Raw genomic sequence first — 24,413 nt, 5'->3', positions numbered from 1 at the left:
TGTGTGTTTGGGTGTGCTGTGTGTGTTTGGGTGTGCTGTGTGTGTCTGGGGGTGCTGTGTGTGCTTGGTGCTGTGTTTCTGAGGGTGCTGTGTGTCTGGGGGTGCTTTGTGTGTGTTTGGGTGCTTTGTGTGTGTTTGGGGGTACTGTGTGTGTCTGGGGGTGCTGTGTGTGTCTGGGGGTGCTTTGTGTTTCTGAGGGTGCTGTGTGTTTCTGAGGGTGCTGTGTGTCTGGGGGTGCTGTGTGTGTCTGGGGGTGCTGTGTGTGTCTGGGGGTGCTGTGTGTGTCTGAGGGTGCTGTGTGTGTCTGAGGGTGCTGTGTGTGTCTGAGGGTGCTGTGTGTGTCTGGGGGTGCTGTGTGTCTGGGGGTGCTGTGTGTGTCTGGGGGTGCTGTGTGTGTCTGGGGGTGCTGTGTGTTTGGGGGTACTGTGTGTGTGTTTGGGGGTACTGTGTGTGTTTGGGGGTGCTGTGTGTCTGTGTGTGCTGTGTGTGTCTGTGGGTGCTGTGTGTGTTTGGGGTTGTGTGTGTCTGGGGTTGCTGTATGTGTATGGGGGTGCTGTGTGTGTCTGGGGGTGCTGTGTGTGTCTGGGGTGTTGTGTGTGTCTGGGGTGTTGTGTGTGTCTGGGGTGTTGTGTGTGTCTGGGGTGTTGTGTGTGTCTGGGGTGTTGTGTGTGTCTGAGGGTGCTGTGTGTGTCTGAGGGTGCTGTGTGTGTTGTGTGTGTCTGAGGGTTCTGGGTGCATCTGAGGGTGCTGTGTGTGTGTGTCTAGGTGCTGTGTGTGTCTGGGGGTTCTGTGTGTGTCTGGAGGTTCTGTGTGTGTCTGGGTGTGCTGTGTGTGTCTGGATGTGCTGTGTGTGTTTGGGTGTGCTGTGTGTGTTTGGGTGTGCTGTGTGTGTTTGGGTGTGCTGTGTGTGTTTGGGTGTGCTGTGTGTGTTTGGGGGTGCTGTGTGTGTTTGGGGGTGCTGTGTGTCTGGGGGTGCTGTGTGTGCTTGGTTGCTTTGTGTTTCTGAGGGTGCTGTGTGTGTCTGGGGTGCTGTGTGTTTCTGGGGGTGCTGTGTGTGTCTGTGGGTGCTGTGTGTGTTTGTAAGTTGTGTATGTCTGGGGGTGCTGTGTGTGTTTGGGGGTTGTGTGTGTGAGTGAATGTATTTTGTATTTAAATTAAAATATATATATTTTTATTAATAATTAAAAACAATTTATATTCCCCCCTCCCTTCTTACCTTTAGCCTTTAGCCGTTCTGCCATGATGGGAGCCGTTCTGCCCTGAGGAGGGGGACTATGCTTCCTTCCCTGGTGGTCCAGTGGTGAGAGTAAACTCTAGCCCCTGCAGGCTAGAGTTCACTCTTGCGAGATCTGAGCGTTGCCTCTCCTCCCTCCCACACTCCTCAGCCGGCGGCCGCTTAGAATTGTCTCTGGGCTGGTGAGGGAGGTCTTTGATCTCCCCACCGGCCTATGGAGGCACACAGCAGGGCCGGTGCTCGGGTAGCGCTGGCCCTGCAGGGGCTGGCAGGGGAGATCCTGTGATCTCCCTGCCGGCCTCGCCCATCGCAGCCCACCGGGCATTTGCCCGGTATGCCCGAGGGCCAGTCCGGGCCTGGTTGCTTGTGTATACTTTACGCCGAAGTGCATAACATTGCATTTTTCAGCATTAAATTTAATCTGCCATTTGAGTGCCCAGTCCCCAAGTCTATCTAAATCCCTCTGCAGCAAAGTAATATCTTGCTCACATTGTATTATTTTACAGAGTTTTGTGTTATCTGCAAACACTGAAACATTATTGTCAATGCTTTCTACAAGATCATTTATAAACATGTTAAATAGAAGGGGTCCCAGAACAGACCCCTGAGGGACACCGCTTGCCACCTCTGTCCAGCTTGAAAATCTACCATTAATGACAACTCTTTGTACTCTATTTTTAAGCCAATGTTCTACCCAAGAACAAACATTTTTATCTAGACTGATTTCCTTGAGTTTGAACACTAATCTATTGTGTGGAACTGTATCAAATGCCTTGGCAAAATCCAAATAGATCACATCCACTGCAACAGCGGGCAACTGCAGTGTTACCGGCAGGAGGAAATCCAACTCTGACAACTCGCCATCTACAAAAGGCGACATCAAAAGACTGTTGCTGGACCTGCGGGAAGTATGGAAATCTGACCTGGCTGGAGTACAAGCGGAGATGACAAACATCACAACGCGCCTGAATGCAGTCAACAAACGAGAGAGAGAGAGAGAGAGAGAGAGAGAGAGAGAGAGAGAGACTCAGAACTTACAGAAACCAGAACAAATAGAGAAACATTGTCACACCGACTACAAAGCCTAAACCCACACGGTCACATTGATGAAAGCACGCCAGCGAAAGAGAAATGCGCGCATTAGAGGAGCCCCAGAGGAGGTAGGCCCGGAAGCCTTACTGGAATACACAAACAGTCGCAGAGACCATGGGGACGAAGAGAGACGGAGAGGCATGGCCGATCATGGCAGCCTTCAGGATTCGAAAAGCCCCGACCGCCCCGGCAGATGCCTCTAGGGACATTATTGCCATCACTCGGGACATATCACTCCAGAAAATCGCCCACCACCAAATTGGATAACCACAATATCAGAATCTTTGACGACCTCCCATTCACGAGAGGCGGAAACTTATGCCCATTACCAGACAGTTGTCAGGGCTTACCTGGGTTGGGAGTCCGGCAGGCAGAGATGTATGCTCACCCTTACAAGAAAACACAGGCCGAGGTGGTCAGGCAAGAATTCACCTGGCCTGTGAGTCGGTGCACGGGGGCTGTGCAGGATAATACTGAGTTGCGGTACAGGAATGGATAAACCAGGAGAATAGTCGTGGGAAGCCAAGGGTCAGAGGAAGCCAGAAGTCAGAATAAACGAAAACACAAGCCGGAGTCAAGAGCAAACTGGAGAACAGGAAACTGCAAACCGATCACCAGAGTCAAGGAACTGACACTGCCTTCTGGGAGAGGCAGTGTTTTATACCTGGCTAATGAGGCCATCAGCTACAGGTATGCTGAGAATGTTGGAACAGCCACAGAATAACGTCCAGCCCCCAGTGCTGGATACAAGGCAAGATACAAACTTCAGGCTGTATGGTGGCTCAGAGGAGAAACAGCAGGCCCAGGACTAAAAAGTACCCAGGTTCAAATTCCTTATTGAACACTTCTGGGGCGACCTCATCTGGCAGTCTGGATGTCGCGGTGAGAACCGTGACACCAGTTAAGAGACCGAGGCATCCGATACTGCAGGGGGGCAGCGGGCACACTGGTGGTGACTCACAAAGACACTGTCCTATCGTTATCGGTGGAGGAAGACCCCACAACATTCTTCCAAGACTACAGCAACTGCAGACATTACCCTCGGAGCAGGAGAGCAAAAGGACCCTGGGCGTGACCGGCGAAGAAGTAGAACAGGAGAGCAGCACCAGGGCGGAAAAGAAGCAGGGAAAACGGTGACAGCAACAACCCCCATTGAACTGACAGAGCGAGAGTGTGTTTATCACTCATCTCCTACAGGGTAGAGGCGAAGCGCTGCTGAGGCCCACGTTGGTCTCGTGACCTTGGTGATGTATAATGTCTGCATTTTAGTTGATTAGCTACTTTCATTTATTTACTGTTCACCAATTTATGTTACGTTATTATAGTGCCTTGGTACACTTCACTACCCACACAACAGCAGGCTTACTGACTAGCCAAGATTAGACCCTCAGAGGAGGAGACTACCTACCCAATAAGGGAGGCACACCTAACTATTATTCAAATGGATGGGTTCAGGGGAGTACGGACAACTACACAGAGCAGCTGAGGCAACCAAGCGCACGCACACCTGGGCACCCTGCACCCCCAACCCCCTCCCTAGGCAGCTCGCGACCCTGGAGGGGCAATAGAGGCACCTCTTAATTACCACACACACGAGGCACAGACGGGCAGGGCACACGGGACAAAAGGGAGACCAGAAAGGGATCATACGCCTCCCAACTAGAGAACAGTCAGATCGCAAGGGGGAAGTGGGGCAGACGGAACGAAGGGGGAACTGCACACAGGCCGTAGCACGGAGACTCAGAGGGCACTTAAATGCAAAAGAAGACAAGTGAGGATATGGAGAAAGGGGACAGACTCGAGAGGATCCCTCCATACACTGTCAGACCGGTACTCACCGCACTTATGATATACTCAACATTTTACCTAAGTATCAACTCAAAATACTCTGTCTCTACACTGGCTATTGAGAAACCACCCAATACAATAAGCTAAAACAACTAGCTAATCTTAAACATGTACATGCCTCTTCTCAGGCTCACTTACACAGTCTCAACCACCTACTTAATCAGACAAGCAGTACGTTAATATCTGCTAACCATTTTAGTTAATACCCAACAAACATTCCTTACACTATGAAATGTATCATAAACGATGCAGCAACAACAACAGGCGCCAGGGCGAACACGTGTATTACAGACAGTCAGACATATCACTGCCTTTAATCTCAATGGTAACCTGTTAAGCGGATTATCAAAGTTAACTGATATTCATATTTGTTTGCAGAATTTTTCAGTCAACGTTTTACCCAAACTTAAGCCTGTTTATACAAGAAGAATCTGTGCAGTCCTATTTCATACCATAGTTATGTTATTCTCAAGTGGCCGGTATCTGCTATTGTGGCATTACCAGCACATGTGTATCATTCTTCATGCACTCAAAAATAAAGAATTAAAATTTTGTTGTGTTCAAACTCAATTTGCATCTGTCATTTATTACAACACATATTATATACCGTTTTTCAGAGGGCAAAAAGGGTTTTAATTTGTTGTCACATATACATAGATACATTCTCATTAATTTTAAAACAAATGCCACATAATGGGGGAAAAAAACTAAAAATATATTTTTTCACAGTTTTGGCAATAATAGCGTGACCATAATGTGTCCAGCTTAGAAATAGTAATTCAAAATAAATTCATTTATGTGTCTTGATTTATATAATACATACTATGTATAGGATTTCATCTTATTTTGAAAGTTACAGGTCACAAAATACAAGGACTAAAATAAACTTTTAATGTGAAACAATTTTACAAGTTGGTATGTTTATTTGTAGGTTTAGTAGCCACCACAGAAAACAAAATTGCCACACAAAAGTATATATTTATATAAAGTAGACATCACAGGCTATTTTCCTAAGGTTAGTTTGACACTTTTTATGTAACCATTTCATCACCAATCTCTGCTAAATATTGAGGTAAATGTATGTTTTTTCTCTATTTTGGCATATACACATAACAAAGTTTTTGTAATGTGTATTTCGTAAATCTGGAGTGTGCTATCCCTGCACAGAATTGTGTTCAGCTATATCTGCTGAGTATAACGATACCCCCATTGTATGCCTTTGGCACTTCTCTGTAAAGCTACAATGCCATATAAGAGACAAGGCTATTTCAGTTTCTATAGTTAGAATTCTTCTTGATGGATTTGACGGGCCTATGTCTCATTTTAGGGTATTATAGCAGTGTGACGGTTCAAATAACCCCACAAAGGGCTTTCATTTGATAAAGCAGACACAACAGGGTATCTAAAATGGTGTATATTGTGCCTTAACTTATCACCATTTTTTCACCAATTTATGTTAATGCTTGTGGTGAGGGGGGAAAAAATTGCATGTTTACATATGTTGCATTTTTTTCGTATTTCTTACACTTGATATGTACCACTGTCATAACAATCCCCAAATTTTACTCTGTTACACCTTCTGGGTAAAACAATATGCCCAATGTATGAACTAGACACTATTTTGTGAAGTTACAGTGCTGTAACCCCCCCTGCCCGCCCACGCCCTACCTAGTCCGCTGACAATGATGCAGGACTGAATGTGGTGTGTATAGTGGAAGTGAATTAGAATGTGTGTAATGGATGTAGTGTTTGTATGTATTAGATACTGTTTGTGCAGTGAATGCAGAGTTTGTGTAGCGGATGCAGTGTGTATAGTGAACACAGAGTGTGTACTATATGCAATGTGTTTAGTGAATGCAGAGTGTTTCAATGTGTGGTGGATGTGGTGTGTGTACTGTGAATACAGGATGTTTGTGTAGTGGATGCTGTGTGTATAGTTAATGCAGAGTGTGTGTCAGTGTAGTGAATGCAGAGTGTGTGTCAGTGTAGTGAATGCAGAGTGTGTGTCAGTATAGTAAATGCAGAGTATGTGTTAGTGTGTAATGAATGCAGTGTGTGTTAGTGTAGTGAATGCAGAGTGTGTTAGTGTGTAGTGACTGCAGAGTGTGTATCAGTGTAGTGAATGCAGAGTGTGTATCAGTGTAGTGAATGCAGTGTGTATCAGTGTAGTGAATGCAGAGAGTGTATCAGTGTAGTGAATGCAGAGTGTGTGTGTTAGTGTAGTGAATGCAGAGTGTGTGTTAGTGTAGTGAATGCAGAGAGTGTGTTAGTGTGTAGTGAATGCAGAGTGTGTGTTGTACTAGTGTATGCAGTGTGTGTGTGTCAGGGTAGTGTATGCAGAGTGTGTTTTATTAGTGTATGCAGTGTGTGTGTTGTACAAGTGTATGCAGTATGTGTGTCAGTGTAATGAATGCAGTGTGTATCAGTGTAGTGTATGCAGTGTGTGTGTTGTACTAGTGTATGCAGTGTGTGTCAGTGTAGTGTATGCAGTGTGTGTGTTGTACTAGTGTATGCAGTGTGTGTCAGTGTAGTGTATGCAGTGCGTGTGTTGTACTAGTGTATGCAGTGCGTGTGTGTGTCAGTGTAGTGTATTCAGTGTGTGTGTTGCACTAGTGTATGCAGTGTGTGTGTCAGTGTAGTGTATGCAGTGTGTGTGTCAGTGTAGTGTATGCAGTGTGTGTGTGTCAGTGTAGTGGATACAGAGTGTGTGTCAGTGTAGTGGATGCAGTGTGTGTCAGTGTAGTGTTGGTTTGCTCTCTTTGGCTATAATTTTTTTCATTTTGAAGTTTAGCAAATCTCATCGCCTTTTCGCATGCATTATTGGCTTCCTTATAACTTTTATAGGATGCATCTGATTTGTCCGATTTTAAATGCTTTAAATGCCCTTTTCTTATTGTTAATCTCTTGTTTTACTTCTCTACTAAGCCACATTGGTTTTAATGTGTTTCTTTTATATTTATTACCCAATGGTACATACGTAAAATGTACTTTTCTAATATTTGTTGGAAGTTGTTCCATTTATCCTCAGTGTTCTTTTCACTAAAGAGTTTATGCCAATTAATCTATTGTAAAGCTGCCCTTAACTTAGAGAAATGTGCTTTTGTTATTTTGAGTTTATTTCAAAGGACACTATATTGTGATCACTATTTCCCAAGTGCTCACCCACTTGAATGTTGGTCGAAAGATCAACGTTGTTTGTTAAAACCAGGTCCAGACAAGCGTCCTTTCTAGTTGGTGCTTGTACAAGTTGTGACATGAAGGCGTCATTTAGCAAGTTTAAAAACGTAATTTCCCTTTGCTGAGCTACTAGTCCTTCTGTCCCAATTTATGTCCGGGTAATTAAAATCTCCAATAATTAAAGTGTTACCCAGATTTGCAGCTTTCTCAATTTGCTCAAACAGCTGTTGTTCCTCGTCATTATTAACATTAGGTGGTTTATAACATATCCCAACCATTAGTTGATTTCCCTTCTTTTCCCTCAAGCAGATATTTACCCATAAAGCTTCCACATTTTCCTCATCACATTCCACTTGCTTAAGATTTGGCTTTAACTCATGGTTGACATACAAACCTACCCCACCACCCTTCTTGTTTTTCCTATCCTTCCTAAATAACACTTGCTCCTTGCATAAGTAAGCATACATTTAATATCATGAGTCACTTGTACTTTTAGTGAATTATCAACATTACATACCTTCTCTGTTCCGAGCTTGCCCCTCCCCCCGTCTCCACCCCCCTTATACTGAGCTAAAGCCCATCTCCTTTCTGTCCTATCTCTATTTTGTAGATGGCCCTCCCCTCTACTACTAGTTGAAAATCTCCTCCAACCTTCTAGCCATCCTATCCCCCAGCACTGCAGACCCTCTCCTGCTTAGGTGCAACCCATCACTACTACCCACGCGCAAAGTCAGCCCAGTGCTCTAAAAACCCCAAACCCTCCTTCCTGCTCCAAGACTTCAGCCACGCATTGACCTCTCTAATGTCCCACTGCCTTTCCATGTGATGAGCTTTGTTATAATGATCTATTCTATTTCCTGCATTTTTACAATATAATGTCACCTCTTTCTTTACAGAAAAGCTTTCACAATTACTGGTGGAGATACTATAGTCCCAAAACCTGACCCTAAAGTGGAAATTGGAAGGACAAATTGGATGAGTCATCTGGATGTAAAGAAAATAAATTTAATATATAATTGCAGTAAGATTTTTTTTTATTTTTTTTTTAAAAGGTATACTGTTTATATAGCTGGCAACAGAACTAAATATGGTAATGTCATGTGCCAAGGTAAGTGGAAATAGCTTTTGTTTATTGGTGAAATTCTGACAATATGACATTTATATCAGTTTTTCAAACAAAATCCAAATTTTCTGTTTTTCAGATCTCTGTCGGACAAAATTTACAAGGTTTACTTCCGGCACTTTCTCTTCTGCCGACTTCAAATTTGGAAATGATAAAATCTGTGTCTGGGGTTTTCAAACTCCACAGTATCTGAACCAAAAGGTTAATATCAAACAAATTGAATACAATTTTCCCAGTCACAATTTGAGTTTTGATCTCCTAATCGTGGACATTCCAATTATTAGGCATTTGGATGCAATTTGGGAAAGATACCTTATGGATTAGATGCCAAATTGCTTTCTAGTTTAAATGTCAAAAATGCATTAAACCTTAAAACATGCTTAGTATATAAAAGGGCTGATAATGAATTATTAAAAATCACTTTACCAGAACATACATATCTGAAGCAAATTTAGAAATGCATATTAAAATTCTAGTATATCTCTGTTTTGCATATAATTATAGAAAAGAAGCCATGACATTGAGAAAAGCAATTAATACAAGACAATGATTGATACAGGGAAAGCCTCTTAAATTGAACACTTTAAAGGGATAATAGGATCACCAGGACAACTACAGCTTATTGTATTTGTTCTGGTGAGTAGAATCCTACCCTTCAGGCTTTTTTGCTGTAAGCTCTGTATTTTCAATGAAAATGCAGTGTTTACATTACAGCCAGTGGTGTATCCTGGTTTTGTGCTGCCCTAGGCAGGACAAAACTCAGCCCCCCCCCCCCCCCCACGCCACCCCCACCCAATGACAGATACGCATACACTCGCTAACAGACACACTCACACTCAGTAACAGACACACTCACACTCAGTAACAGACACACTCACACTCAGTAACAGACACACTCACACTCAGTAACAGACACGCACTAACAGACACGCACTAACAGACATGCACTAACAGACACGCACTAACAGACACACACTCAGTCACTAGCAGACACAAACTAGCAGACACACACACTCACTAACATACACACACACACAGTCAGACACACACACACACTCACAGGCAAACACACTAACAGACACACTCACACTCAGTAACAGACACACTCACACTCAGTAACAGACACGCACTAACAGACACGCACTAACAGACACGCACTAACAGACACGCACTAACAGACATGCACTAACAGACATGCACTAACAGACACGCACTAACAGACACGCACTAACAGACACGCACACTCACTAACATACACACACACACAGTCAGACACACACACACACACACTCACAGGCAAACACACTGACACACACACACTCACAGGCAAACACACTGACACACACACTAACAGACACACACACTAACAGACACACACACACTCACACTCACTAACAGACACACACACTCACTAACAGACACACACACACACACACACACACTCACACTCACTAACAGACACACACTCACACTCACTCACTCACATTAACACTTTTTTTTATTTTTTTTTACTTCAACCCCCCCCCAGCCTCCTTACCTTTGGGAATGCTGGGGGGGGGCATCTTTTTTCCCTGGTGGTCCAGTGGCTGCTGGGCTGCTGCTGGGCGGTCGGGCGGCGCTCTTGGGCGGCTGGCGAGGGAGCACTTCATCTGAGCTGTCTGCTCAGCTCCCTCGCGCGCCGCACAGTGAGGCTGGGAGGCGGAGCCGGAATATGACGTCATATTCCGGCTCCCAGCCTCACTCTGCGGCGCGCGAGGGAGCTGAGCAGACAGCTCAGATGAAGTGCTCCCTCGCCAGCCGCCCAAGAGCGCCGCCCGACCGCCCAGCAGCAGCCCAGCATGTCTGTTAGCCGCAAGGCTAACAAGACATTTGCCTTGGGCATTTGGGGGGCGGCTTTTTTTGCCGCCCCCTAGAAAATGCCGCCCAAGGCAAATGCCTTGTTTGCCTCGCGGCTAATACGCCCCTGATTACAGCCTAGGGATAACTTCACTGGCCACTCCCCAGATGGCTGCTAGATGTGCTTCCTGGGTGTGTGCTGCAAAGTAAGCATCACAACATTCAGTGTCTCCTCCCTCTGCATGCAGACACTGGACTTTGCTCACAGAGATTCATTAATTCAATTAATCTCTATTATGAGATGTTGATTGGCCATGCCTGTGTTTGACTTGTGCTGGCTCTGCCTCTGATCAACCTCCTCTCCACTTATAGGTAGGAGAATGAGAAAGCACTCTAGATATATGGGGCAATTCATAGCAGCAAATCCCAAATTGATTAGAGTAACAATCGGAGTTTTTAGTGTACGGGGGAAAAGCGATGGAGGAAAAACGCCCCTATTGGTATATCCCAGCTAGTCAAAAATGTGCGATTAAAATCTGCAGGTCCTGAAAGTAGTCTGCTTGCTAATATAAAGTGCTGTAAATATTGTAGCACTTAGTTATATGGAGCATAAAAAAAAAAATAAGATTATATGGTGAATGCTAAAATCTATTGTGCTCTAAAGATACACAATGCCATTTGAGCTATAACTGGTGATCAAAAGAGCAATAATAAGCAAGTTAGATTGAGGTACCACAATAATCACCTTGTAGTTATGCTGTTACAAATTAGGTTTTATACTAGCAAAAGGTAACCGATCAATAAGCTACCTACTAGGAGGTCCAACTAGCTTAGGCTAATATCAGTGAGACTGTCATAACGAGGTATAACTGGAGTGGAGCCTGGTAATATGCTAGTTGCAGCTCCGAGGAAGCCCCTAGTCTAGCTAGAATGGTGGATAATTCTAGTATCAACTACCTAGTTAATGAAGGTACTCCTACGGTCCTATAGTCCTATGAGTCAAAGTGTGAAGGCATCCAGGAGAGGTCCTAAGAAGAAGTCTTAATACGGCAAGAATTCCATCTCTGTCAGTGACCAAAATATACCTATACCAAACAAAACTTGTTTGTTAGGTGCATGCATAGCACCATAACCCCTACAGCTTGCTATAATTATGAAGAAAAATAAATTAGTGTCAGACGTGCGCTAAATTGGTTTATATCTAGAAGAATATACCATTGGCTCTCATAGTTGTTGCACTGGCTTTTATCACTTTTTCTGTTATTACTTGTGATAAAGGCAGACCAACATTTATATTTTTAATGAAATTAAAGTATGTGTTAATTCCTATGGATAGCTTTCAAATAGATGTAATAACTAAAGCCCAGAATTATACAACAGAGAATAACAGTATGAAATATCTCTTTACATTAAAAATAGATTCTACTTATGTCATCTTTCATATGCATGTATTTTCATGTTAATTTCTACCATATACATTGATTTAATTGAGCTCTTCACATTGAATATTCTTAACTTAGGTTTTTCTGGAAATCTATGAACTCAATATCCCACAATCCTCTGGGTGCAGTGACTCTTACTTGAAATTTTACAATGGTGACAGTCGTGAAGCAAAGGTTCTTCAGGACAAGACCTGTGGGTCTACAATAATCCCTCTTTTAATTTCTTCTCAAAAGAGCCTGTTGATGGAGTTTGTGAGCAATCTTGAACTTTCTCAAAGCAAATTTAAGGCTTTCTATAAAACAGGTAAATCCTATTTTAGAAAAGTTTGACTTGGGTTCTGCCAGATGCAGCTCACTCATTATACAATGCTTTTCTATGGGGAAAGTCCTAAGGTGAGCATGGCCATTGCGCTGCATGAGCATTAGGTCCCCACCACCGATTGACATCGGCATAGGAGTGGGAGCAGAACCTGAACCAGGGCTGAGGAGCATCAGCCCTGGAATCAGATAAGTGACAGATGGTGTTTTAAACTCGGTTTGCACCGTTGAGGGTGGGGGAAGGGCACTATAGGAGAGCTATAGAGCCAGAAAACAAAAGGGTTTTTTTGCACTATAGTTTCCCTTTAAGCTTTTCAAATATAATATTAATATTTTTGATACACTTTGAAAATTATAAAAATATTACAAAAAAAATATATCAATATACCAAAAAAATAATAATTTGAAAAGCTTATCCAAAAACATTAAACTGAGGCCAAAGTTGTAAATGAGCCAATAGAGTATCTCATGGAGGGTAAATCATGTACAGGCTGGATTAATAAGGTGGTGACAATTTGTATATTTATAAAGAGTTCCTTGATCAGTTACGCACCCATCCACACATTGATTGACACAATTTAAAATGATCAATTTTATTGTTAATACATGTGTTCAATTCTTTTCTTCTGCAGTTACTGATGGAGATACTTTCTTCAATGATAATGGAAATGTGAATTCGCCATCATATCCTAATTCATATCCCCATAATGCAGATGCTGTTTATACTATAAGAGCACCATCTGGTAAAAAGGTGAGATAATATTAAGGACATTAAGCTCCACCTATACATTTTAAAGTGATACAGAAAAACAGAAAGTTATAGGCGCTCACTTTAGTGCAATGAGTTAATAGGGGCTGCGGCATACAATACCAGGATTCCCAAAACCTTGTGTGATTTAGAAAAAAAAAGATATATGGCGTATACTGCGCCTCAAAAATCATACATACATAAACCTTCAGGGAGTACAATGTTGCAAACCTCAGAATAACAAAAAAAGAGACAATAATAGTGCAGTACAATATGTCAAAGTGCAAATTATGCTGATCTTAGCTATAGGAAAACCACTCACATTTAATAGAGCTATATTAGAGCTCTGATGTATTGCACGTGGACGGTACAATCCCCGTTTAAGGATATATGGTGGTATAGGTAGTGCTGGTCCTCCACGTGGAAATGCAGATATATGTGGTATATATGGAAGTAAAAAATCAGAAAGAACTCCAATGGTGTAGCAAGTACTATTATATCAAATGAATAAGAGGAAATGTACTTACATTTTATAGAGCAAGACTTGCTCTAGTTGGAACAGCATGGGTGGTATAATCACCACCTCAGGATATTGATGGTGCCAGGTAGTAAGGCTAAAAAACAAATAGTTATATAAAAAGTAACTATTTATTATAAAAAAACATATGAACAATAAAGGTATTTAAAATAAGATAAGAGTCCCACTTGACGTGTTTCACCTGTCCAGAGGCTTTTTCCACCTGGAGGACCAGCACTACCTATACCACCATATATCCTTAGACAGGGATTGTACCGTCCACGCGCAATACAGCAGAGCTCTAATATAGCTCTATTAAATGTGAGTGTTTTTTTCTATAGCTACGATCAGCATAATTTGTGCTTTACCATAATTTGCGCTTGTACTGCACTATTATTGTCTCTTTTGTTTTTGCTATCCTGAAGTTTGCAACATTGTACTCCCTGAAGGTTTATGTATGTATGATTTTGAGGCAGAGTATACACAATATATCTTTTTGTTTACATTTTAAAGGGACATGGTAGGCTCTATAACCATTTCATTTAATTGAATGCTTCCTCATTAGTAAAAGCAACACAGAGAGAATAACTTATGGTAGACTCTTGTTTAGAATTAAAACATTAAAAATGGTTAATGCTGAATGGAAGGACAGCAACGGGGTACTGCAGACACTACAATCACTTCCATTTGAAGAAGCATATATCAACAAACATAATTTATAAAATGTTGTATCATCAAAAAGTAAGGTAATATAAAATAATTTACGGTAGCGATCAAATGACAATAAAAATATATAAAGTCCGAAACTCGTAGGTTATCAAGGTTTCCAAGTCTTGATTTCAAACCATGTAACCATGTTATGATCTGTAAAAGACATGATCAAAAGATGATAGTGTTTTCTGTTAAATTAACAGTTATTACACAGATGGTTTAAAGCATAGAAGAAACATAGAAACATAGAATGTGACGGCAGATAAGAACCATTCGGCCCATCTAGTCTGCCCAGTTTTCTAAATACTTTCATTAGTCCCTGGCCTTATCTTATAGTTAGGATAGCCTTATGCCTATCCCATGAATGCTTAAACTCCTTTACTGTGTTAGCACTCACATTCCAACTCAATTGTTGTAAAGGAACACTAGAGCATTAGGAATACAAACCTCTATAATGTGCCCTGTCTCTAACTTACTAGGTCCTCCACCTCTGGTCACGAAAGGATTATATATATATATATATATATATATATATATATATATATATATATATATATATTTTCTTCACTTAGCTCAGTGCTGGCTAGGTCTCCTATCACAAAAACAAGTCGCAGGAGAGCTGAGAACGGCAACAGCTCAATTAGCCTGCACTTCGGTGGATCCCCGCTCAGTTCTCAAGCTGGTTTTAGCTCATCTTTGCCATTACAGAGAGAACCAGGCCATGCATCTCAGACTGTTTCCACCCCAAAGGGCAGAACAGCTCCAAAATACAGGCTGGCTCTCTGCACGAGATACAGCAACCCCAGATATATTGTATAGCCAATATTAACAAGATGAGCTAAAACCAGCTTGAGAACTGAGTGGGGATCCACCGAATGGCCGGCTAATTGAGCTGTTGTCCATTTTCAGCACTCTCTTGCGACTTTTTTTTTGTTGCTCTCCTCCAATCACAACCTCATACTGATGGTGGAATGCGCATGGGTGGTGAGAGTTGTGAGTATTAGAGCTTCCTCGTAGGAAAACATTGAATAATTGTCCTCATGCTTAGATGTCCTCATGCTTTGTCATTTTACAGAGTTAAACTCTGTAAGTGTCAGGATCGGGACAGGGATCCAACACGCAGAGTACAAACAGTAGCCAGATACGTATACCGGACCTTAGAATGGCCGGACTAACGTAAGTAGTACAGTATAGAATGGTCAAAGACAAGCCGAGGTCGAGGGTAACAGAAGACAGGTAAGCGAGAGACAAGCCGAATCAAGGGTAACAGAGATACGCAGAGTAAGGTAAACAAGCCGGGTCAAAACCAAAAGGGATAATAGAATACACAAGCACTGAGTGACTAGAACAAGCTAGAACCACGACAGGGCAATGAGCTAATGAAAGAAGCTCTGTTAAATACCCTGTTCAGAGCAGTAACCACGCCTCCGAGGCGTCCTGATTGGTCCTGCAGCAATTGACTGACAGGTCGTTCCGGGGGAGTGTCCTGATGACTACTTCCTGCCTAGATGCTGTAAAAGGCAGTCACTCCCTCGCGGCCGGCCTAGCATGACCGGATAGACCGCGGGGAAGGGAGCCATCAGACCGTCTGGATGGAGGAACAGCTAAGTCTCTACCTCTTTCGGAGGTAGAGACCACAGGTACCCTGACAGTAAGAGACCAATAAGCACATCTAGTGACTGTCTTCTCTGAAACTGCAATGTTTTAGATTGCAGAGTTAAGGGGACAGCAGCACTGCACCAAGACCAATTCAATGAGATAAAGTGGTTTGGGTGCCTATAGTGTCCCTTCAACACAATTTAAATCCCATACTCTATTATTTACATAAATTATCTGTGTGTCTTATGTTTTTTAATCTTTTGTAAAGAAATATACGCTGGTAAAATACATTTAGATGATCTGTACCAAACTTACTTTCTGAGGTGGAAAATATAGTGAAGTGGAAATAAATAATAATAAAAAAAATGTACATTGCTAAAAAATATAACCTGTGGTTTTATAATGTTATAATGACTCACAGTCAATCGGTACATAGGTTGGAATGTAAGGAGTTTATGTTGAGTTTGTCACAAATCAAAGGCAACTCTAGAAATATTCTCTTGTAACGAAGATTTTGACTTTATCTTTTAGGTATCTATGACATTTTCTGAGCTTAATATAGAATATTGCAAATTTACTTGTTCCTGCGTCTGTGACTATGTGAAGATATTTGATGGACCCTACTTCAATGGTCCTGTTCTGGGCAGTTTCTGTGGGTTTGCTGTACCTTCTTCTGCTGTGGTATCTACGCAAAATGTAGTTATAATAACTTTTCATAGTGATGGCTTGAAGAATGCACGTGGATTCAAGTTACAATATACATTTGGTAAGGAACTGATATGAAATAACAAAAAAAATTTCATTACAATGCATTTATTTCATGTTTTTAGCAGCTTATTTAGTGGGTATGTTACAATCTATCTTTTGACATGTATATTTTTTCTATTTTATTTATATAGTGCCACCAGATTCTGTAGCGCTGTACAATGGGTGGACTAACAGACATGTCATTGTAACCAGACAACTGGATGTCCAGCAACAGAGGGGGTGGAGGGCCCTTCTCAATGAACGTACATTCTAGAGGGAGTGGGGTATAGTGACATGAAGTAGGTTGTTAGAAAAGTATTCACTGAGGACTTAGTAGGTAATTGACAGTTGCAGGAGAGGAGTCATGGGGGGTGAGGGATAAAAACAGTTTAATTGGTATGCTTTCTTCAAGGAGTGAGTTTTTAATTATTTTTGAATGAGTAGAGACTGGGTGAAAGTCTTACGGAGAAGGGAACGGAGTTCCACAGAAGAGGTGCAGCCCTGGAGAAATCTTGGAGGCGAGCATTAGAGGTGGGAGTATGGACAGAGGATAGACATAGGTCTTTGGCAGAGCGCAAAGGCCTTGACGCCACATACTTGTGTAATAGGGAGGATAGGTAGGTTGGAGCAGCATTATACAAGAAATCGGGGGAAGGGCTGCGCCACAAAACGTCAATGTATAAATAGTCCAAGTAAAAAAAGGAAAGAAAGTCTTATCTGGAACAGGTCCAGTAGGGGACGTAGAATCTGTAGATGTTGGTCCGGAGCGGATATCCTCTTTCTCCTCCTTCTTAGGGATTCACTCAGATATATGGAAAAATAGAGAGCAAAAAATAGTGCAATACGTCTGATAAAGAGATACAACAGTCTAAAAGCTGGTATAGAACTCACATGTGGAGGAGCTGTAACTCACTCTAGTATGAAAGGCGTGCAGCGGTACAATCCCCGCTTATGGGATATACGGGAGGTTCCTCCGTCAGTGATGTATTCAGGAGGCAAATATAAAAAAAAAAAAGGAGACAGCAAATAGTGCTCACTGGGTAAAATCCATGGATAAAATAGAAATAAAAATAATACTCACAAGAATGGAGCAGACCAACTGCTCCTTGATAATAACGCTGGTGGTATTATCCCCACCTAGGGATTACTTGGGGTCCAAAGTGATGCCAGGTAACAAACAGGTAAAAAACAGTGTATTTAAAAAGATAGATGGTACCAATAAAAAAAAGTGACCAAATAATCTTTAATATAATAAAATACACAATAAAATTCCACAAACGCGTTTCGCCAATACGGCTTTATCAATATGGAAAAAGCTTTTTCCATCCCATAAGCGGGGATTGTACCGCTGCACGCCTTTCATACTAGAGCGAGTTACAGCTCCTCCACATGTGAGTTCTATACCAGCTTTTAGACTGTTGTATCTCTTTATCAGACGTATTGCACTATTTTTTGCTCTCTATTTTTCCCTATATCTGAGTGAATCCCTAAGAAGGAGGAGAAAGAGGATATCCGCTCCGGACCAACATCTACAGATTCTACGTCCCCTACTGGACCTGTGGAGGTGGAGGGGCGGGAGGACCGAAGTAGAGCATCAGTTTGGTGAAAAAATAACTATACTTTGTTATGCAGTGAATATGATTATTCGAAGGATGAGTAATTGGCACATTAGCAGAACCATGAGACACCTACGCTATTCAATAATGTGGGGATTTAACAATTAAGGCTCCCAGACCTGAATTAAGTCAGGATTTTAACCGATCCTAATGCCACTAGACACTTCAAATCCAGGCTTGGTTTCTGCCAAGTTGCTAGAAAGACGGACGATGCATCTTAAATAACATGGGATTACAGTGTCCCCTTCATCTCCCACTCGTGGGCATTAGGTGTGGGACTTTAAAGTAAATAATGGCATGTGAACAGTTAATTTGGTGAAAGCCAAAACTACAATAGTAAAAGGGTAATGATCTTGTGTCCACCCATTGGCCTCCACGCGTTAGTGGCTGGTGGAGACCCTAATAATATTGAAGAGCGAGAACCTAACATTCTCCACCTATCCAGGCATTAGTGGCAGGTGGGGACCTTAATAATAAAAATCATGGTGAGGACTTAGTGTCCCCCCAGCTTCCATCCATGGGTGGCAGGTGGGGACTTTACATAATGAAAGAAAAGGAGGGTGGACAAGCCATTCAGTTTGATTTTTTTTTTCTTACAGTATGACATTTTTGGACATTATTTGCAATTAAGGAAGCTAAATTCCCTTTTTTTATATGAGCTTTGCTTTAGACCTGTAACTCATTTTGGAATGACTCAAATTTTCAAATTTTCATAATTCCACAGATTTAGCATTTTGGTAGGGTCTGAGTTTCCTAATCTCTGCCATGAATCAAATTTTGGATCCACTTGATTTGATGAGGATTAAATTTGTAAAATGATCTACTAAGCCACTGAAATGGGCGTATTTCCTGGGGGCCCCACAAGCATTGGGGATGTGCACTGTGATGCCCATGTTCCCAGGCCAACAGGGGAGATGATTTGATCTCCCCTGCCAACTCATGGAGAGGCAGCCCTGCTTTCTTGCTGTTGGCCCTCTTGGGCCGTCGGGGAGATCAACGATCTCCTTTACCAGCCCAAAGACTCTTCATTAGGGGGAAGGGAAGGAGGAAGGAACCTGGAAGACAGATCGCTCTTTCCGCGAGCATGCTGTGTGCAACTGCCCCCTTTATCCATTCCCTATAGGGTGAATTTGTGGGTGGATTTCAGTTTGCCTTATTCAGTATTTTCCAAGGGTTGGACGGACTGAATTTCAAGAATAAACAAAACATTTTTTCTCATGCACGTATCTATAGTTTTTATAAGTATTGCTTATTTCTTTGGGTGGATCAGCCTTGTACTGCATGGGGATATGATCTGGGCATTACCTTCCAAAATACATAGGTTAACAGACCCTGTGCGGTACTGGGATTCTAGTATTTAATCTGGCTGAGATTATAGGGTGTTATGCTCCTGGCACAAGCTAGTATTATTATTATTTTTTTTTTTTATTTATAAAATATTTTACCAGGAAAGATACAATGAGATTTCTCTCGTTTTCAAGTATTTCCTGGGTCCACAAATCATTGCATTGTTACATTAGGGTACAATAAAATACAAAAACAATATTAATACACAATAAATACAAAATTTAACATAGAACAGGTAGGAAATATATAATCAACCATGACAGGCGCATTCTGTTTTGAGGTACCTAGAGAGGGATCTCTTAAAGGACTTTAAGCTTAGGGATGATTTTAAATTGTGCGGGAGGTCGTTCCACAATTGCGGTGCTCGGTAGGAGGAGGAGGATCGGGCTGCTCTCTTTTTGTATTGAGGTAGACTAAGTAAAGTGTTGGTACTGGATCGGAGGTTATAGGAAGTGGGAACAGCTGGGGAAAGCATTGTGTTCAGGTAGAATGGGAGATTCCCAGAAAAGCTCTTAAACACAAGGCTGGAAAGATGAAGGGTGCGTCTGGATTCCAGCGACAGCCAGTTTAGTTATTTTAGCATGTCACAATGGAGAGTCCTGTAATTACATTGTAGCACAAATCGGCAGAACGCGTTATACAATGTATTGAGTTATCTGCAGCTGCCACCATTTTTATTAAGCCCTTCCACAACAATGATACAGCAGTAATGAAGCTATAAATAAGGAAACAGTGTGGTTGTATCTCTCCAGTTATCTCCAGTCCCTCTGCAACATACCATTATTGGTAGATAGTTGAATTAAAATGGTGGTAGCTCGAAAGAGCAACAAGGACTGTAACTATAATCAGTCTTGAGCAGACCAGGACATGTATCTCCCAGTGCAGCCCAAAGATTAAAGAAATTCTAATCGTAAACCTAGCATAATCATGTAATATAAAAGATACACAATGATTGAGGCACATAGTAAGAGAAAATAATAATGCAGTCTCAGTGTTCTGGAAGCATTTGGCCTCATTTTTTGTGATTTCTTAAAAGCTTTAAAATGGTACTACTAGAGCTCATGGTGTTGATATTATAGAAGAAAGATATATATCAGTTCTCTATTGTGTTCCAGAATGTTTCTAGACTGGTAGTAGAACTGACTTTCCCATGATGCTTTGCTATCTTTAGATCTACATTTTATATTTTGGATATAACTGCTCTTTCCTGTAACACGATTCCTCACCTAACCTATTGCTCTTTCTTGCAGTGGGCTGATTTAGAAGATTTCTGAAGACCAATTTGGAAAAGTGAAAATACAAATACCCAGCTTGTGTGTGTTTGTTTTTTTGTGTGTTGTTTTTTGTTTTTTGTTTTTATAGAAAAATGAAGATAAATAGTCCAATGAAATATTTCTAGCAATTGCAAATCTTTTGGAAGTTAGAAGCTTTTTAGAGTTTGAACTGTAAGATTCTGTTACATATAATGGGTATAATACACAAATACACAAGTTTGCAGAGCACCTCATATTTGTCTTGTCATATGTACTATACTGGGGAGGGGCAAAATTTAGCTCCAAAACAGCCATGTAACATTTCATGTAGTATTTCTTGTGAATCAATCTGTCTACATATCATTTTATTTAGTTATTTAGACCAAGCAATGGCCTTGATTTAATTCTTTAAAACATGCAAAATAAATGAGAAGTGCAGTAAATATCACCCAAACACACTGTGAAAGGCTTTTCTGCATTTAAGGAATTATACACATGAATATTGAGTTACAACTTCAAAGAGACAAACAGAATTCTGATAGCATGGATGTTTAGCTGCTGTTATGTACAGTCAGAGACAGCTTTATATACAGAGCCATATAAAGCTGGCTCTGACTGTACAGGTGTTGAAAAGTATACTCCTCCATTTTGCTTCATCCCTTCACCCCTCTCCACGTCCATGGAGTAATGCAGGTACTTCAGGTAAGTATTAGTTAATCCACTTTAACCCATTAAGGACCAATCTTCTTGAATAAAAGGGAATCATGACATGTCACACATGTCATGTGTCCTTAAGGGGTTAAAGGGTAGTAAATAAATAAAAATAAAATAAAAGGTGGCACAAGCCAGACACAGAGTTCAATTGCACAATGCTTTTCGGTCCAAATAGCCTTCCTCCTGGTGCATACATTTCTCTGTTAACTACTCGTCTTTTAAACTGGGTATCTGGAAATTGGAGATGGCACGCTCTCCCACCGCTTCCTACTTTCAGAGTACGTTCTTACATAAATACATCATTTTTGATGGCGTAATGATGGTTTTTATTGCTTTATCACTGTGTCTTCTTTATTATTATTTCGGGCACTGGGTTTTGCTGCATGTACCCTCTAATAGCGCCAGAACACATTCCATATTCACCGTTTTGGTTTTTATTTCACTTGATTTTATTCTATTGAATAAGATTTTCAAATGATTACCATGTAAGTTTTTTTTCAAACCATTTATCTACAAACATTACCAAAAACTTTAATGGAGACGTCTGTAGATAAATATTTTAAACTTTTTCTAGTGGATTGTGATCATTTCAATAGCTTATCCAGAAGCATTAAATCAAGGCCAATGATTGATAAATGTGCCCTTTATATGCACCAATCTAAATCTATCCATATAATGAACTAGGACATACCAATAATGTGTCCATTGTAGTAAACTGGACAACAAATTCTGTGATTAAAAATTCAAAATTTCATAAACCTAATCCAAACTGTGATGGACCGTCGTGCACCCCGACCGGGTACCTCTGTCAATCGCTGCTTCCTAGTACTTGCGAGCACCATAAGCACTGCACTGGAACATTATAGCCACCGTAAACCCCACAAACCGCTGCAGCTTGGTTAGGGTCTCGCAGTCCTCCACGAACCCTGGACCCAAGACCAGGATCCAGCTTCCAGTGGGTAGACCTCTCCTAGTCCAGAGAGCGAAGCAGGCAGCTCTTATAAGAGCAAGCCTTGTGATCCAAGGGAGTGTAGTGATTATAGCAATCCCAGAGTGTGAATATAGCTCTCCAATCACCCAAACATGAGCCTAGACTTAATGAGGGTAAAACAAATCTCACTTTAATAGTAGCCACAACTAGCCTTTTATGAGTCCCCATGCAAAGGGGAAACCCCTGAACCTGAGAGTAAACCACAGTAGAAATAAATACACAATCACATTGGCTCTAAGGTCCAGGACACTACCATACACAATCAGATAATCCCTATAAAAAAAATAAAAAAAATAAAATAAAAAAGTGCTGGTACTGGACCGGTGGTTATAGGAGGTGGGAACAGCTGAGGAGAGCATTTTGCTCAGGTAGGGTGGGAGTTTCCCAGAAAACACAAGGCTGGAAAGATGAAGGGTGCGTCTGTAGCACAAATTGGCAGAATGAGTTATACAATGTATTGAGTTTATTAATGTGGGATTGCGGTGCAGATGCATATACTACATCCCCATAATCAATGATTGGCATCAGCATTTGCTGAGCAATCTTTTCCTTTAGTGTAGGGCTTAGGCAGGATTTGTTTCAGTACAGGGCACCTAGTTTTGGATAAAGTTTAGATGCAAGGTTTTCTATGTGCAGGCCAAAAGATAGATTGGGGTCTAACAACATACCCAAGTATTTGAAAGAATGGACTGCGGTCAGTGTGCTATTTGAATTTGTTTTGATGGATAGGTGGGAATTGTGTAATTTGTGTAATTTATATAGTGTTCCAAAGATCATTGTGGCAGTTTTGTCAGTGTTTAGGAAGAGTTTGTTTTTTGCGATACACTTTTCTACCTCTGTAAACTGGTCTTGGAGCACAGCCACAAGCTGCGGTAGATCGGATTTGTTTGCATAGATTACTGTGTCGCCTGCGTACATGTGTACATTTGAGGAGTTGCAGACTTTAGGCAGATAATTTATAAATAATGTAAATAGTAGGGGGCTGAGAATGGAACCTTGCGGAACACCACCTGTGACTTGGAGAGGGAGGGAGTCGCTGTCAGAAATGGACATATATTGCAAGCGATCCGATACATACGATCGAAACCAGGTTAGTGAACAATCACCAAAACCTGAGTTTTTGAGTTTCTGCAGTAGAATGTTGTGGTCTACTGTGTAAAAGGCCTTTGCAAAATCAAGGAAAATAGCTCCAGTTAGGTTGTTCCATGCCAGTTTGGATATCATTGCAAACTTTTTTTTTTGATTTTATCATAAAAACAGAAGGGAGTTATACAATGTATATACATAATACAGCACATATATTTGCAACTACAGGATACAATAAGACACATATTTGGTGGTATTCAACTTAGTAGGGTTTTCCCTCTTATTTCCATGCAGTTGTACATATACACGTAAAGAAGTATTTAAGAAGAGTGCTGGTGCACACGTTCCTGCAGTACATACAAGAATGCATGTGTACTCTATTGTATAGCTTAACAACATGTTAAGAGACATTATACAAATATCAAAGAGAGAAAAAAAAAACATAAAATTGCAATAACCGTATAGGGCACCGGGGAATGTCACGTCATGGTATGCCAATATGTATAGTAAGTTATAAGTATAGTAAGCTATAAGTATAGTAAGCTGTAAGACATGGACTCTATGATCAGTGATTCAGGTACCTCACGCGCTAAAATTTATCCAAAGTTACTCACGCTAATATAACTGTTCCTGCACACGTCATGAGTGTTCTCACTGCACTGAGAGTTGTTGTGCGTTCAAAGTAGTAGGATCACATGTAAGTGGAGTGGAGTTTCGAAGTGAATTGCCCTAAATTAACGTGTACACCAATTTGTTCGTATTCCACACCCATAATAGTAGTGGTAGAGTAATCTTGCAGAGCGTATAGATAGTTTTCTGGATAAGTTGCCAGAAACCTTTCAGGTTTGGGCAATACCAAAATATATGCTCAATAGATCCCAGACCCGCCATGCATCGCCAACAATCAGGAGAGGAGGTCTTGTATATTTTGTGAATCCTACCTGGCACTAAATACCATCTCATTACCATCTTAAAGTAGGTTTCCCAGATTGTAACACAATTCGAGGATTTCTT

General features: G+C 41.4%; 1 protein-coding gene across 2 annotated transcripts in view; it reads left to right on the top strand.

Moving 5' to 3' along the window:
- Positions 1-20,729, top strand: part of LOC134586497 (high choriolytic enzyme 1-like) — a 38,402-nt gene extending 17,673 nt beyond the window's left edge. The window contains exons 8-13 of one of the 2 annotated variants that reach the window (XM_063442040.1): positions 8,248-8,372; positions 8,554-8,675; positions 11,831-12,056; positions 12,703-12,821; positions 16,177-16,411; positions 20,606-20,729. In XM_063442040.1, the coding sequence (XP_063298110.1) occupies positions 8,248-8,372; positions 8,554-8,675; positions 11,831-12,056; positions 12,703-12,821; positions 16,177-16,411; positions 20,606-20,613 (835 nt within the window). In that variant the 3' untranslated portion in view covers positions 20,614-20,729. The remainder of the gene's footprint in view (positions 1-8,247; positions 8,373-8,553; positions 8,676-11,830; positions 12,057-12,702; positions 12,822-16,176; positions 16,412-20,605) is intronic. The other variant, XM_063442041.1, reaches the window with a different exon arrangement.
- The last annotated feature ends 3,684 nt before the right edge of the window (positions 20,730-24,413 follow it).

Source organism: Pelobates fuscus, chromosome 2 (assembly GCF_036172605.1).
Source record: "Pelobates fuscus isolate aPelFus1 chromosome 2, aPelFus1.pri, whole genome shotgun sequence".
Classification (NCBI taxonomy): domain Eukaryota; kingdom Metazoa; phylum Chordata; class Amphibia; order Anura; family Pelobatidae; genus Pelobates; species Pelobates fuscus.
Note: the sequence above shows the minus strand (reverse complement) of the source record. Positions and strands in the feature narration are given on the sequence as shown.